Source organism: Geotrypetes seraphini, chromosome 19, assembly GCF_902459505.1.
Source record: "Geotrypetes seraphini chromosome 19, aGeoSer1.1, whole genome shotgun sequence".
Taxonomy (NCBI): Eukaryota; Metazoa; Chordata; class Amphibia; order Gymnophiona; family Dermophiidae; genus Geotrypetes; species Geotrypetes seraphini.
The window spans coordinates 5,985,806-6,001,934 of NC_047102.1; the positions used below are offsets into that span (position 1 = coordinate 5,985,806).

Here is a 16,129-nt window from a genome sequence, read left to right on the forward strand (position 1 = left end):
AGCGTTATCCTTAGGATTTTCATAGTTTAGAAAGTACACAACTATGATATAGTTGGAGACCTAAGAATGTGAGAAGAAAAAGTAGGTGCAGATGAGCTCAGACTGGGGCTGTGATGTTTTGGGACCTGTTGAATGCAGATGTTGAGTCATAGGCTCCAGATTAGTAGGGGGGTCAGAGTTGAATACATATCGCTGCTAATGCCTGACTTTCTTCTCCCCAGCTGGTGATGATGAGATCTCCTTTGATCCCGATGACATCATCACTAATATTGAAATGATTGATGACGGCTGGTGGCGAGGTGTCTGCAATAACCGATATGGTCTCTTTCCAGCCAATTACGTGGAGCTACGACCATAACTTGGGATTATTTACCAGTTATGCCTTAACTGCCATTCTCAGTAAACTCAAATTTCTTACACTACAAATCATGGGATTGGGGGAGGGAATGTATTTTTTTCAGAAGCAGACATGGTATATATGTGTGTGGGTAGGGGGAAGGTGTTTTTAATTTGATACCCTAATGTGCTGCCTGTTCTTTTAAAATGTTCATCAGAAAAATCCACAGCTGTCATAATATCTGGTATTCTAGAAGGATTTTGCTGATTGGATTTGAAAATGGTTTATGTTTTTTCCTCCCTCTTCCAAAATTAAAGAAAGTAAACCAGATCTATGAACTGCTATCTATGCATACTATTTTACCTATGTCATCAGAATCACTGTTTGGCTGGGGGTGGGCGGATGAAAGGTCAGGGCCAAGGTATTGCCATAAACTTGCAATCAATAAGACTTAACTTTCCACCTTTTTTTTAAAATTTTATTTTACGGGGTGAGTGAGCTACCAAGTTGTTATGGAAAATTGCAGGCCTAATAAGCTTGTCTCGCTGTTGCAATGAGTGTGCATCCATGTGCTTTTAGTTAAATCATTCAGACAAGAGGCTTCAGTAATCTAAGCAAGGAAACCTAATTCTGCTTCTCTTCACAAAATACTTGGGAGATGATATTCCAGAAGGGCCCCACATACATATGCTGGATTTTCATTATCAGTATGTGATTTTAGTGTACATGAAAAGTAAAACTGCTGAAGGCCATCGTTTTTTTTCTTCCAATGCTTTCTCTTTTGTATGATGATAAGGGAATGCAGGGGGAAGGGATGAGGCCCTCCAACATTTCACTGTAGCCAATGTACTTTCTAGTTATCTGAGCTATTATGCATTATTCGGGTAAGAGCCTCACGCTATTAGGTGCAAGTGAAGGATGGGAAAGTCACTTTATTACAGGGAAAAAAAATTTTCCCTGTCCCTGCAGGAACTCAATTTCTCTGCGTCGTCCCCGCAAGCTTTGTCGCTGTCTCCTCTCCCTGCCCCATTCCTGTAAGCTCTGCCTTAACCACACAAGCCTCGAGCACGATTTTAAAGTGTTTGAGGCTTATGCAGATGAGGACGGAGCTTGCAGGAATGGGTCGGGAAAAGAACTCGTGGGGATGGGATGGGAAACTGAGTTCCTGCGGGGACGGAGAAAAATTAGTCCCCGTGTCCTCCTCTACCTTGAAGCAGAAGTTCTAGAGTCACATGGAGCTAACTGAACCTGTTGGATGCCAGCCTTAGCTGGTGGTCATATTCCCACTTTTCTGTGATATTGACACAGACTGTAATGGCAGTGTTTACCTCTTATAAATTGGACCAATGAAGTATGTATTAAAAGCCTGTGTGTAAATGAGATGTACAGTGTAACTATAAAAATGACAGGTGGAAAATTGCTTTGGCTTGGCTGGTTGGGACGGTCTCCATGAATTGCAAATGGGTCATCTCACTGTTATGTTTTCATAATACAAACTGGGTTGGGTTTTGTACACAATTTTATTTTAGCCAATTTTGCATAAAGTACATCATAGGATATGATTTTGTATATTCAATCGCCAATAAAAATCTTTTCAAACCTTACTGTGGGTTTGTTCATTGCACCCATCTCGTTCTGTTGGAATAACTTGAAAACATTTTATTAAATGCTGGCTGTGATACATCCACTTTGTCTCGGTGACATCTTCCTGCAATTGATCCTGTCTGTGATTTTCCTCCAGCTATGCCTAGATTGTAAGTAGTTTTCAAACCTTATTTTGCTTGGAATCTTTATTTATTATAATATACAGCATTCACACTATATCCATCAAATATATAATGCCGTTATACTTCTTATTATTTTTTTGTATTTTTTGTATGCTTTCTTAATGCTCTATCTATGTTTCTATCTTCAAACTTTATTAAGTGAAAGACTCTTTATAATGCACTCAGTGTTGTTCCACCCAGGTCATTAGCAAAACGCTATGATTGCTGTGAACCATCAGCACACATGTATGTTCCCACCTATATATCTGATAAACTTCACATATTAACCAACTTTAAATTGCTACTTATCTTTAGCGTAGATGTTCCATGGTGGTGATATGCAATGAGGATCTGCAGTCCACAGTTTTTCGTGTTTACAAAAGTGCTCGTGCAAAATCAGAAAATTGTGCTAAAACATTCTATCATTGACCATTACTCCTTTTCTTGGTTCTCCGGTTCTCTAACTCCAGCTGAGTTTTGTGTTACATCGTCAGGGAGACGCCGTATAAGTTGAACTCAACGCTTCATGCCTCCACCCCCTTTTCTTTCCGCCTGCGCTGGATCCTGGTGGTGGCGGCGGCCTGGCTCTGTGACGGACACCGAGACATGGAAGTCCCCTGGAGCGGGGGCATGAAGTGTTGAGTTCAACTAATACGGAGTCTCCCTTATGATGTAACACTAAACTCAGCTGGAGTTGGAGAACCAAGAAAAGGAGTAATAATCAATGATAGAATGTTTTAGTAGTTTTCTGATTTTGCATGAGAACTTTTGTAAACACGAACAACTGTGGACTGCAGATCCTCATTGCATATCACCACCGTGGAACATCTATGCTAAACATAAGTAACAGTTTAAAGTTGGTTAATATGTAAAGTTTATCAAATGTATATATAGGATAGTGATGGTTCCCAGCAGTCACATACACAGTTATAGCATTTTGCTAATGACCTGGGTAGAGGATCACTGAGCACATTGTAAAGAGTCTTTCACTTAATAAAGTTTGAAGATATAGAGCATTAAGAAAGCATACAAAAAATTAAGTATAACAGCATTAAATATTTGATAGATTGTAGGTAGACCAAATTGTGTGCGGCTCTGAGCTTGTGTCCTAGATCACGATTGCAATAATCAGTGACAATTGATAATGTTATGATTTTCAGAATATGACAGTTCCCATTAAGGATCAGGTGTTAAGTTTCATTGTGGTATTTGATGGTGGTTTGATAATGCATTCTCAGGTTTTGAGGACTGTTCAAGCTGTGATTTGGCAGATTTGGATGCTCAGGTTTGATTTTCTTTTTTTTTTTTTTTTAAACTGTGATGACACATGAGGATTTTTGAGCTGTTGTACTTTGTCTAGTGCAGGGGTAGGCAATTCGGTCCTCGAGAGCCGGAGCCGGGTCAGGTTTTCAGGATATCCACGATAGATTTGCATCTCAAGGAGGCAGTGCATGCAAATCCATCTCATATATATTCATGGTGGATGTCCTGAAAACCTGACCTGTCTCCGGCTCTCGAGAACCGGAATTACCTACCCCTGGTCTATGGTAGAGGTGCCTCAGCTGGCAGCCTGGTCAGGCCTCCGGCTTCGAATGCCAGTGGAGTCTGTTCTGAAAAGAAATTAAACCAACCAAAAAAAACCCCCCAATACTGTGCCAGTCTAAAGGGTTGTTTCCTTTAAATTTGCTGTTTATTACTGTATTTTTCACTAACTGGCACTTCTGTTTGAGCTAGGCAGCATTTAAAGCACAATGAGCACTTTGCAGGGGAAAAAGTGCTCATTGTGCACTCACGGTCGGCCTAGGCAAACGTTGTACACGTCCGATAGGCCCAATACTTGAACCAGCTTGGTCCTGTCTCTTGTTTTACATTTGTGAAAAACAAGAAACTTTGCTAGAAGCTGAAACTCACACAGAAGTTTTATTCCACAATAGATCGCATGGATTAATAACACACCTGCCCACCCCCCAGCTAGGATGTGGGCAATGACTTAGAATGACATGGTGGCAGAATTCATCATTGTTCCCATGGGAAACCAGCCCGTGTCATTCTTTAGTGTCTGTCTCAACCTCAGTCCTTCTACACCAGCATTCTTCAATGCAAGGCTTGAGGGTCAGTGGCTAGACTCTGATTCTTCCCTCTCTCCTTAAAGAATTAAATGGGGATGGGAAGAGTGATGACTTCCATCACTGTGTCATTCTCTAGCGAGCATTTAACTATAGAATAGCCTCTACCTTTCTCTAGAGCAGGGGTGTCAAAGTCCTTCCTCGAGGGCCACAGTCCAATCGGGTTTTCAGGATTTCCCCAGTGAATATGCAAGAAATCCATTAGCATATAATGAAAGCAGTGCATGCAAATAGATCTCGTGCATATTCATTAGGGCTATCCTGAAAACGCGACTGGTCTGGTGGTCCCCCAGGACAGGGTTGGGAACCACTGGTCTAGAGCATCTCACTTTTGTGTATTGTGTATTGGTGTGATTCTGCTCATTTCCATCTTATTTTTAATGTCATTTCTCTTCCAAATGTGTCGTATGTTTACTTGAATACAGCTTCTGACTCTACTACTGGCTGTGGACAAGTATAAACATTCAATAACCCAAGCCTTAAAACTGATCATTCATGGTGCTACATTACAAATTAAAAGCAATAGGTCATAAATCTTCCTTTGTTGTTGTTTTCTGTAATGCTGTGTTTGCTGTGTAATGCTGTAATTGGTCAGATTTTTATCTCTCATCTCTCTCCTTCTATCTATCGCTCCTCTCTATCTCTTCTCTCTCTTTCCTCTCTCTCTCTTTCCTCTGTCCTTTCTCCTCTCTCTGACCTCTCCTATCTCTCTCTTCTCCCTCTCTCTCCTCTGTCCTCTATCTCTCTTCTATCCTCTCTCTCCCCTTTGTCCTCTCTCTGTCCTCTTTGTCTCTTCTTTGTCCTATCTCTCCTATCTCTGTCTTCTCTCTCCTAAACTCTCCTTTCTCTCTCCTTCCATCTCTATCTTCCTGTCCTTTCTATCTCTGTATCGCCTCTATCTCTCTTCTCCATCTCTCCCTCTCCATTCTCTCTTCTCTCCCTCCCCTCTGTCCTCTCTTCTTTCTCTTCCCTCCTCTCTCCCTTCTTTCTCTCTCTTTTCTTCTTATCCGTCTCTCCCTTCTTTCCTTGTCTCTCACTTCTCTCCCTCTCTTCATTCTCTCTCGCTCTCTCTTCTCTCCTCTTCTCTTTTCTATTTGTCTCTTCCTTCTCTCTTTTCTCCCTTCTCACCTCTCATCTCCCTTCTCATCTCCCTCTATCTCTCCTTCCTTCATCACCCTTCTCTTCTCTTCCTTCCCTCTCTTCTCTCCTCTCTATCTGTCTTTTCACTCTCTTCTCTTTTCTCCCTTCTCACCTCTCTTCTTTCTCTCTCTCTCTTTCCTATCTCTCCTTCTCTCTCCTCTCTTTCTCTTCTCTCCTGTCTCTCTCTTCTATCTCATATCACTCCTCTCCACTCTCTTCTCCCTCTCCTGTCTCTCTCTCCTATCTCTCTTCTTTCCTCTCTCTCCTATATATCTCTCTCTCCTATGTCCTGTCTATCACTCCTCTCTTCTCTCTGTCTCTCTTCTCTCCCTTCGGTCTCTTTCCTCTTCCTTTGGTCTCTTCCTTCTGTCCTCTTCCTTTTCTCTTTCTTGTCTCCTCTCTTTCTCTCTTATCACCTCTTCTCTCTCGTCTCGCCCCCTCCTCCTCTCTTCTTTCTCTCTTCTCGTCTCTCCCCCTCCTTCTCTTCCTTCCCTGTATCTCCTCTCCTCTGTCTTCACTCTTCTATCTCTCTTCACTCGCTCACCTTCTCTCTGCTCTCTCCTCTGTTTCCTCTCTGTCTTTCTCTCTCCTCTCCTTTCTATCTCTCTTCACTCGCTCACCTTCTCTCTGCTCTCTCCTCTGTTTCCTCTCTGTCTTTCTCTCTCCTCTCCTTCCTTTTTCTCTTCTCTCTGTCTTTCTATCTCTCCTATCTGTCTCTCCTCTCACTCTTTCTTTCTATCTCCTATCTATCACTCCTCTCGCTCTCTCCCTTCTCGCTATCTCTCTGAAGAGAGGAGAGATAGAGGGGGGACAGAGAGAGGCGGGGGAGATAGAGGAGCTAGAGAGAGGGAAGAGGTGAGAGGAAGAGAGAGAAAGGAAGAGGAGAGAAAGAAAATAAAGAAGAGGGAGGAGGGAAGAGAGAGGAGAGAAAGAAGAAAGAGGAATGGGGAGAGGAAGGAGAGGGGATAGAGATAGAGAGAGAGAGTGAGGAGAGAGCAAAGAGAGAAAAGAGGAGAGGGGAAACAGAGATAGAAGAGAGACAAAAAAGAGAGAAAGAGGAACAAGAGAGGAGGGAAGAGAAAGAAAGATGGGAGAGAGAGGAAAGAGGCTGCAGAGAAAAAGAGGATGAAGAGGGAGAGAGAAGATGAAGAGGGGAAAGAGAAGAGGGAGGGAGAGAAGAGAGGGGAGAGAAGGAAGAGGAACTAGAGAGGAGAGGGAGAGAAAGGAGAGGGGGACAGATAGAAGAGAAAGAGACAAAGAAGAGAGAGGGGAGGAGAGAAGAGGGAGAGAGAGAGAAAGGAGGAGAGGAGACAGGGGAGAGAGAAAGGAGAGATAGAGGAGATGGATAGAGAGGAGAGATAGACAAAGAAATAGAGAGGAGGGCGAGAGGAGAAAATAGAGACAAGTGAGGAGAGAAAGGAGGACAGAAAGAAGAGACAGATGAGGAGAGAAGAAAGAAATGAACGAGAGGAGATAGATAGAGGAGAGAGATGGGAGAGGAGAGAAGAGGGAGAGAAAGAGGGGAGAGAGAGATAGAAAGGAGAGATAGAGAAAGAGAAAAAAGAAGTGAGGAGAGAGATAGAGAAGAGAAAGGAGGGAAGGGAAGAGATAAGAGAGAGGGAGAGAAAGAGAGGGAAGAGATAGAGGAGAGAGAACAGAGAGGATGAGGAGACAGAAGAGAAAGAGAGAGAGATAGAAGGAGATAGAGAGGGAGGAGGGAGAGAGGAAATAGAGAAGGAGAGAGATGAGAGAAAAGAGAGAAAAGAGGAGGAGAGAAGACAGAGAGAGGAGAGATTAGAAGGAGATAGGGAGAGAAGAGAAAATAGAGGAGAGAAGGAAGATAGAGAGAGATGAGAGGAGAAGGGAGATGAGAGGATAGGAAAGAAGAGAGAGGGAGATGAGAGAAGGAAGAGGGAGAGAGAAAGGAGATGGAAGGGAGAGAGGGAAGAGATAGCGAAGAGGGGAGAGAGAGGAGAGAAAGAAAAAAGAGGAAAGAGGAGTGGGGAGAGGAAGGAGAGGGGATAGAGAAAGAGAGAGAGAGTGAGGAGAGAGCAAAGAGAGAAAAGAGGAGAGGGGAAACAGAGATAGAAGAGAGACAAAAAAGAGAGAAAGAGGAACAAGAGAGGGAAGAGAAAGAAAGATGGGAGAGAGAGGAGAGAGGCTGCAGAGAAAAAGAGGACGAAGAGGGAGAGAGAGAAGATGAAGAGGGGAAAGAGAGGAAGGAGAGAAGAGAGGGGAGAGAAGGAAGAGAGGAGAGAGATAAGAAGAAGAGGAGAGGGGAAACAGAGAAAGAGGGGGGAGAGAGACAGAAGAGAGGAGAAAGGAGAGATAGGAAGAGGGGAGAGAAAGAGGAGACAGAAGAGAAAGAGACAAAGAAGAGAGGGAGAGAAAGGAGAGGGGGACAGATAGAAGAGAAAGAGACAAAGAAGAGAGAGGGGAGGGGAGAAGAGGGAGAGAGAGAGAAAGGAGGAGAGGAGACAGGGGAGAGAGAAAGGAGAGATAGAGGAGACGGATAGATAGACAAAGAAATAGAGAGGAGGGTGAGAGGAGAAAATAGAGACAAGTGAGGAGAAAGAGGAGGACAGAAAGAAGAGAAAGAAGAGACAGATGAGGAGAGAAGAAAGAAATGAACGAGAGGAGATAGATAGAGAAGAGAGGAGAGAGATGGGAGGGGAGAGGAGAGATAGAGAAGAGAAAGCAGGGAGAGAGGAGAGAAGAGGGTGGAGATAAAGGAGAGATAGAGAAGAGGGAGAGAAAGAGAGGATACATAGAGAAGATAAGAGGGGAGAGAGAGATAGAAAGGAGAGATAGAGAAAGAGAAAAAAGAAGAGAGGGAAGAGATAGAGGAGAGAGAACCGAGAGAGGACAGAGAGGATGAGGAGACAAGAGAAAGAGAGAGGATTGAGATAGAAGGAGATAGAGAGGGAGGAGGGAGAGAGGAAATAGAGAAGGAGAGAGATGAGCGAAAAGAGAGGAGAAGAGAGGAGGAGAGAAGACAGAGAGAGGAGAGATTAGAAGGAGATAGAGAAGAGAAAATAGAGGAGAGAAGGGAGATAGAGAGAGATGAGGGGAGGGAGAGGAGAAGGGAGATGAGAGGATAGGAAAGAAGAGAGAGGGAGATGAGAGAAGGAAGAGGGAGAGAGAAAGGAGATGGAAGGGAGAGAGGGAAGAGATAGCGAAGAGGGGAGAGAGGAGAGAAAGAGGAAAGAGGAGTGGGGAGAGGAAGGAGAGGGGATAGAGAAAGAGAGAGAGAGTGAGGAGAGAGCAAAGAGAGAAAAGAGGAGAGGGGAAACAGAGATAGAAGAGAGACAAAAAAGAGAGAAAGAGGAACAAGAGAGGAGAGAAGAGGGGAGAGGGAAGAGAAAGAAAGATGGGAGAGAGAGGAGAGAGGCTGCAGAGAAAAAGAGGACGAAGAGGGAGAGAGAGAAGATGAAGAGGGGAAAGAGAGGAGGGAGAGAAGAGAGGGGAGAGAAGGAAGAGAGGAGAGAGATAAGAAGAAGAGGAGAGGGGAAACAGAGAAAGAGGGGGGAGAGAGACAGAAGAGAGGAGAAAGGAGAGATAGGAAGAGGGGGAGAGAAAGAGGAGACAGAAGAGAAAGAGACAAAGAAGAGAGGAACAAGAGAGGAGTGAAGAGAGAGGGGAGAGAGAAGAGGGCGAGAGGAGAGAGAAGAAAGAGGAACTAGAGAGGAGAGGGAGAGAAAGGAGAGGGGGACAGATAGAAGAGAGAGGGGAGGAGAGAAGAGGGAGAGAGAGAGAAAGGAGGAGAGGAGACGGGGGGGAGAGATAGAGGAGACAGATAGAGAGGAAGAGAGGAGAGAGATGGGAGGGGAGAGGAGAGATAGAGAAGAGAAAGCAGGGAGAGAGGAGAGAAGAGGGTGGAGATAAAGGAGAGATAGGAAGAGGGAGAGAAAGAGAGGATACATAGAGAAGATAAGAGGGGAGAGAGAGATAGAAAGGAGAGATAGAGAAAGAGAAAAAAGAAGAGAGGAGCGTGAGGAGAGATAGAGAAGAGAAAGGAGGGAAGAGATAAGAGAGAGGGAGAGAAAGAGGGAAGAGATAGAGGAGAGAGGACAGAGAGGATGAGGAGACAAGAGAAAGAGAGAGAGGATTGAGATAGAAGGAGATAGAGAGGGAGGAGGGAGAGAGGAAATAGAGAAGGAGAGAGATGAGAGAAAAGAGAGGAGAAGAGAGGAGGAGAGAAGACAGAGAGAGGAGAGATTAGAAGGAGATAGGGAGAGAAGAGAAAATAGAGGAGAGAAGGGAGATAGAGAGAGATGAGGGGAGGGAGAGGAGAAGGGAGATGAGAGGATAGGAAAGAAGAGAGAGGGAGATGAGAGAAGGAAGAGGGAGAGAGAAAGGAGATGGAAGGGAGAGAGGGAAGAGATAGCGAAGAGGGGAGAGAGAGGAGAGAAAGAAAAAAGAGGAAAGAGGAGAGAAAGAAAAAAGAGGAAAGAGGAGTGGGGAGAGGAAGGAGAGGGGATAGAGAAAGAGAGAGAGTGAGGAGAGAGCAAAGAGAGAAAAGAGGAGAGGGGAAACAGAGATAAAAGAGAGAAAGAGGAACAAGAGAGGAGAGAAGAGGGGAGAGGGAAGAGAAAGAAAGATGGGAGAGAGAGGAGAGAGGCTGCAGAGAAAAAGAGGACGAAGAGGGAGAGAGAGAAGATGAAGAGGGGAAAGAGAGGAGGGAGAGAAGAGAGGAGAGGAGAGAGATAAGAAGAGAAGAGGGGGGAGAGAGACAGAAGAGAGGAGAAAGGAGAGATAGGAAGAGGGGGTGAGAAAGAGACAAAGAAGAGAGGAACAAGAGAGGAGTGAAGAGAGAGGGGAGAGAGAAGAGGGCGAGAGGAGAGAGAAGAAAGAGGAACTAGAGAGGAGAGGGAGAGAAAGGAGAAGGGGACAGATAGAAGAGAAAGAGACAAAGAAGAGAGAGGGGAGGAGAGAAGAGGGAGAGAGAGAGAAAGGAGGAGAGGAGACAGGGGAGAGAGAAAGGAGAGATAGAGGAGACGGATAGAGAGGAAGAGAGGAGAGATAGACAAAGAAATAGAGAGGAGGGCAAGAGGAGAAAATAGAGACAAGTGAGGAGAAAGAGGAGGACAGAAAGAAGAGACAGATGAGGAGAGAAGAAAGAAATGAATGAGAGGAGATAGATAGAGAAGAGAGGAGAGAGATGGGAGGGGAGAGGAGAGATAGAGAAGAGAAAGCAGGGAGAGAGGAGAGAAGAGGGTGGAGATAAAGGAGAGATAGAGAAGAGGGAGAGAAAGAGAGGATACATAGAGAAGATAAGAGGGGAGAGAGAGATAGAAAGGAGAGATAGAGAAAGAGAAAAAAGAAGAGGAGCGTGAGGAGAGAGATAGAGAAGAGAAAGGAGGGAAGGGAAGAGATAAGAGAGAGGGAGAGAAAGAGGGAAGAGATAGAGGAGAGAGGACAGAGAGGATGAGGAGACAAGAGAAAGAGAGAGAGGATTGAGATAGGAGGAGGGAGAGAGGAAATAGAGAAGGAGAGAGATGAGAGAGAAGAGAGGAGAGAAGACAGAGAGAGGAGAGATTAGAAGGAGATAGGGAGAGAAGAGAAAATAGAGGAGAGAAGGGAGATAGAGAGAGATGAGGGGAGGGAGAGAAGAAGGGAGATGAGAGGATAGGAAAGAAGAGAGAGGGAGATGAGAGAAGGAAGAGGGAGAGAGAAAGGAGATGGAAGGGAGAGAGGGAAGAGATAGCGAAGAGGGGAGAGAGGAGAGAAAGAAAAAAGAGGAAAGAGGAGTGGGGAGAGGAAGGAGAGGGGATAGAGATAGAGAGAGAGAGTGAGGAGAGAGCAAAGAGAGAAAAGAGGAGAGGGGAAACAGAGATAGAAGAGAGACAAAAAAGAGAGAAAGAGGAACAAGAGAGGAGAGAAGAGGGGAGAGGGAAGAGAAAGAAAGATGGGAGAGAGAGGAGAGAGGCTGCAGAGAAAAAGAGGACGAAGAGGGAGAGAGAGAAGATGAAGAGGGGAAAGAGAGGAGGGAGAGAAGAGAGGGGAGAGAAGGAAGAGAGGAGAGGGGAAACAGAGAAAGAGGGGGGAGAGAGACAGAAGAGAGGAGAAAGGAGAGATAGGAAGAGGGGGAGAGAAAGAGGAGACAAGAGAAAGAGACAAAGAAGAGAGGAACAAGAGAGGAGTGAAGAGAAAGGGGAGAGAGAAGAGGGCGAGAGGAGAGAAGAAAGAGGAACTAGAGAGGAGAGGGAGAGAAAGGAGAGGGGGACAGATAGAAGAGAAAGAGACAAAGAAGAGAGAGGGGAGGAGAGAAGAGGGAGAGAGAGAAAGGAGGAGAGGAGACAGGGGAGAGAGAAAGGAGAGATAGAGGAGACGGATAGAGAGGAAGAGAGGAGAGATAGACAAAGAAATAGAGAGGAGGGTGAGAGGAGAAAATAGAGAGAAGTGAGGAGAAAGAGGAGGACAGAAAGAAGAGAAAGAAGAGACAGATGAGGAGAGAAGAAAGAAATGAACGAGAGGAGATAGATAGAGGAGAGAGATGGGAGGGGAGAGGAGAGATAGAGAAGAGAAAGCAGGGAGAGAGGAGAGAAGAGGGTGGAGATAAAGGAGAGATAGAGAAGAGGGAGAGAAAGAGAGGATACATAGAGAAGATAAGAGGGGAGAGAGAGATAGAAAGGAGAGATAGAGAAAGAGAAAAAAGAAGAGAGGAGCGTGAGGAGAGAGATAGAGAAGAGAAAGGAGGGAAGGGAAGAGATAAGAGAGAGGGAGAGAAAGAGAGGGAAGAGATAGAAGAGAGAGAACAGAGAGGATGAGGAGACAGAAGAGAAAGAGAGAGAGGATTGAGATAGAAGGAGATAGAGAGGGAGGAGGGAGAGAGGAAATAGAGAAGGAGAGAGATGAGAGAAAAGAGAGGAGGAGAGAAGACAGAGAGAGGAGAGATTAGAAGGAGATAGGGAGAGAAGAGAAAATAGAGGAGAGAAGGGAGATAGAGAGAGATGAGGGGAGGGAGAGGAGAAGGGAGATGAGAGGATAGGAAAGAAGAGAGAGGGAGATGAGAGAAGGAAGAGGGAGAGAGAAAGGAGATGGAAGGGAGAGAGGGAAGAGATAGCGAAAGAGGCGGGAAGGGAGGGAGGACAGAAAGTGAGAGAAGAGGAGAAAGAATGAGATGAAAAGAGAGATGAGTGAGATGAAGAGATAGATATATACAGAAGAAGGGAGTGAGAGAAGATAGAGAATTTTACAAGACAAGACAAAAGAAGGTTTGTTGACGTACCTTTAATGTTATTTCTTCCAACTTCCACTAGATGACAGTGCAACCAAAGAGAATGAAATAACTTACCTTAAAACAGTGTTAGTAATTATATATGATTGTTGCAATGCTAGAAACTTCTCTAATGTAAATTAAGTGATAAACACACTGAGTTCAATTGTCATTTTATTGGATAGTTTTATTTAAGGATGTGTCCAACTGACAGTCCCATGATGGGATAAGGTGCCCCAGAACTAAATATGAACATTTGTTTACAGTCTGTTTTTCCTTTTCTTGTTTAAGTTGTGCATTGAATGAACATTTCAGTATAGGACCAAAGGCACAATGACTAATTTACAAGCTACATGAATACATAAAAATCATCCTTTCATGTAAACATACAGCATTTGAATACAATATGTTTTATGCAGATTAGAATCAATCACACTCACAAAAGGCACATACAGTTACTTTTCTTACATCAAGTATGTGCTGTCCTTGAACAAGGTTTGTTATCTGAAATTGCTTTACCGGGCTATGATTTGGTGTGGCTTGGAACAGAAAACAATAAAGACAAATGCAGAATCATATTACAAGAACTTTAAAGAAAGAACAAATGGGACCAATACAGCATGGGAAATTAGAAGAAGAAACCAGGCAAGATCTAAAACCACTTCCTGTGTGCCATTAATAAATCCACACACACCCTTATGCACCCAGCAGAGTCCCTGTTATAAGGATAGAGGTGCACAGAGATGTTATTTTGCTCAATCATTACTTTAAAAAAAAAAAGCCCTAAAAGCATCACAACAAAATATTCCATTGTACAATGATCGAGGTATCGGGGAAAACTGGTGAACCCATTAAAGTACCCACAAATACTACAATGGCTTCCACGGAATGAATTGTAAAAATTTATAAAATCAATAGAAGATAATTCACACTGCAAGAAAATCCTAAGGAGAACAATGAATAAGAATGCTAGTTTTGCTACAGCACTCCCCTTGCCCCTCTTTTCTTTAAGGATATTAAGACATCCCTCACTCATCTGTGATGTGTTTTCACTGTTCTTCCTTGCTGGACATTTGCTGTGATGTCACAGTCCAATGTCTTACATCACAATATATCTCCCAGTGCTTTTATTCCAAATGCTGATCTGTGACATCACTAAACACAATGAAGAGATGCTTCCACTCAGGAAGTTTCTATTTAAGGTCTTTAGTCATCAAAGTTTATGGTAGACCTAAACTCTAGTGTCTAACCTAAATACAAACAACCCAAGTGGTCTGAATAACAATTACTCATACAAGAGGCTATATCCCACTAAATGCGAGAAATACAAGCAAAAATTATTTATTAATCCAGGAAAAGGCCTCAGAATTGCTCCAAATAATTTTTGCTTGTATTTCTCACATTTAGTGGGATATAGCCTCTTGTATGAGTAAAAGACCTAAACTCTACACAGGCCCGTGTTTAGGTACCTAAGTGCCTTCCTCAGGAGTCAACCACACAACAATATTCACAATGGTTACACAGTCACCCTAAGCCAGAGGTGTCAAAGTCCCTCCTTGGGGCTGCAATCCAGTTGGGTTTTCAGGATTTCCCCAATGAATATGCATGAGATCTATTAGCATACAATGAAAGCAGTGCATGCAAATAGATCTCATGCATATTCATTGGGGAAATCCTGAAAACCCAACTGGATTGGGGCCCTCGAGGAGGGACTTTGACACCCTTGCCCTAAGACCTGTTTTAAGGATCACACAAATATGGTAGCCCTGGCTCCGTACGGAATCCAGGTCTATCACCATAAACCAGGGATCTCAAAGTTCCTCCTTGAGGGCTGCAATCCAGTTAGGGTTTCAGGATTTCCCCAATGAATATGCATTGAGAGCAGTGCATGCACATATCTCATGCATATTCATTGAGGAAATCCTGAAAACCCGACTGGATTGCAGCCCTCAAGGAGGGACTTTGAGATCCCTGCCATAAACTTTGACAAATAAAGACCTTAAATAGAAACATCCTGGATGGAAGTATCTCTTCATCCTGAGAGAAATTAGAGAAGTTGCATGTCAAATATACCACCCTTTGGCACGGGCTTCCAAAACCTAAGGGGTGTCAAAGTCCCTCCTTGAGGGCCGCAATCCAGTCGGATTTTCTGGATTTCCCCAATGAATATGCATGAGATTTATTTGCATGCACTGCTTTCATTTTATGCTAATAGATCTCATGCATATTCATTGGGGAAAACCCGACTGGATTGCGGCCCTCGAGGAGGGGCTTTGACACCCCTGACCTAACTGATCTAAGTGCACTGTCAGAAGATTCATGGAATCCAGCAAGATCCTCTGCCTTGGCTGAGAAAGTTCTAGATTTCATGAACTGGAAACAAGACCAATATCATTTCAGTGTCCCAAGGTAAGGAAAGAATTCACCTCTAGCAAAAGATCAACAAGTACAAATTGTCTGCCCTCCAGCTAAGGAAGCCCTTGTTTGTGCTTATACTTTCTATGAGTATCAGTCTTGCTTCAGCACAATTCAAAGCTTATCAAAGTGGTTTACAATTGTGCAGTCTTAATGGAAGAAAGCAAGCAGCAAAGAGAAAGAAGAGAGAGGGCTGAATGCCACTACTTTGAAAACTTGACAGTGATTCTAAAAAAAAAAAATTCTGAACACATTTTGTTTATAAGAATTTTTTCAGACAATCTAGGCTCCAACTGCTGCTTGAATCTCAATCACATAGACATCATTGGATTTCATGTTGATGATTACAAGTATATAGCCAAAAAAACTCAGCTATTGTGAAAACCCAATAAATTTAAAAAAACAAAAAACAACTTTCACAAAAAAGATGTATAATGTCTGATGGATATGAACAATATGCAATTTGAAAAAAACCCAGAGGAAAAAGCCTCAGACTGAGGCCTTCCCACCGCCACAAAAGGTGGTTAGGCGTTAACCTCATTGGCAAAAACCCTCTATTTCACTGCAGACAGATAAAAAAAGCCTTATACGGTGCTATTTGTGCTTAAAGATAGAAGAAAAAAATAACTTTTCACTTATCTTTTGATGCGGAGATGCGTTTCGGCGTCCCATTTAAAGTTCGATCGGATACGTTACACCCTGAGGCAGCAGACTTGTGAAACGCTGGCCACCATTGGTGTACCGATCAAACAGAACATAAGCGGAAAGTTATTTTTTCTTCTATCTTTAAGCACAAACGGCACCATATAAGGCTTTTATCTGTCTGCAGTGAAGCAGAGGGTTTTTGCCAATGAGGTTAATGCCTAACCACCTTTTGTGGCGGTGGGAGGGCCTCGGTCTGAGGCTTTTTCCTCTTTTTTCAAATTGCATATTGTGGTTAGGCCTGTACTGTGCTGTTGATATCCGTCGGTCATTATACATCTTTTTTGTGAAAGTGTTTTTTTTTTTTAAAAGATGATTATGAGTATGACATAAAAATTTTTGTCCTGTTTTGTTCAAAAGGACCGTGATGCTCACTGTTTGCAATCAGAACACAACCTCTGTGGAAAAACTCGATTTATTTTTC

General features: G+C 43.6%; 1 protein-coding gene across 3 annotated transcripts in view; it reads left to right on the forward strand.

Moving 5' to 3' along the window:
* The window catches only part of CTTN (cortactin), a 43,330-nt gene extending 41,389 nt beyond the window's left edge, over nucleotides 1-1,941 (forward strand). For all 3 annotated transcript variants that reach the window (XM_033928103.1, XM_033928105.1, XM_033928104.1), the window contains one exon: nucleotides 222-1,941. In XM_033928103.1, the coding sequence (XP_033783994.1) occupies nucleotides 222-358 (137 nt within the window). In that variant the 3' untranslated portion in view covers nucleotides 359-1,941. The remainder of the gene's footprint in view (nucleotides 1-221) is intronic.
* The last annotated feature ends 14,188 nt before the right edge of the window (nucleotides 1,942-16,129 follow it).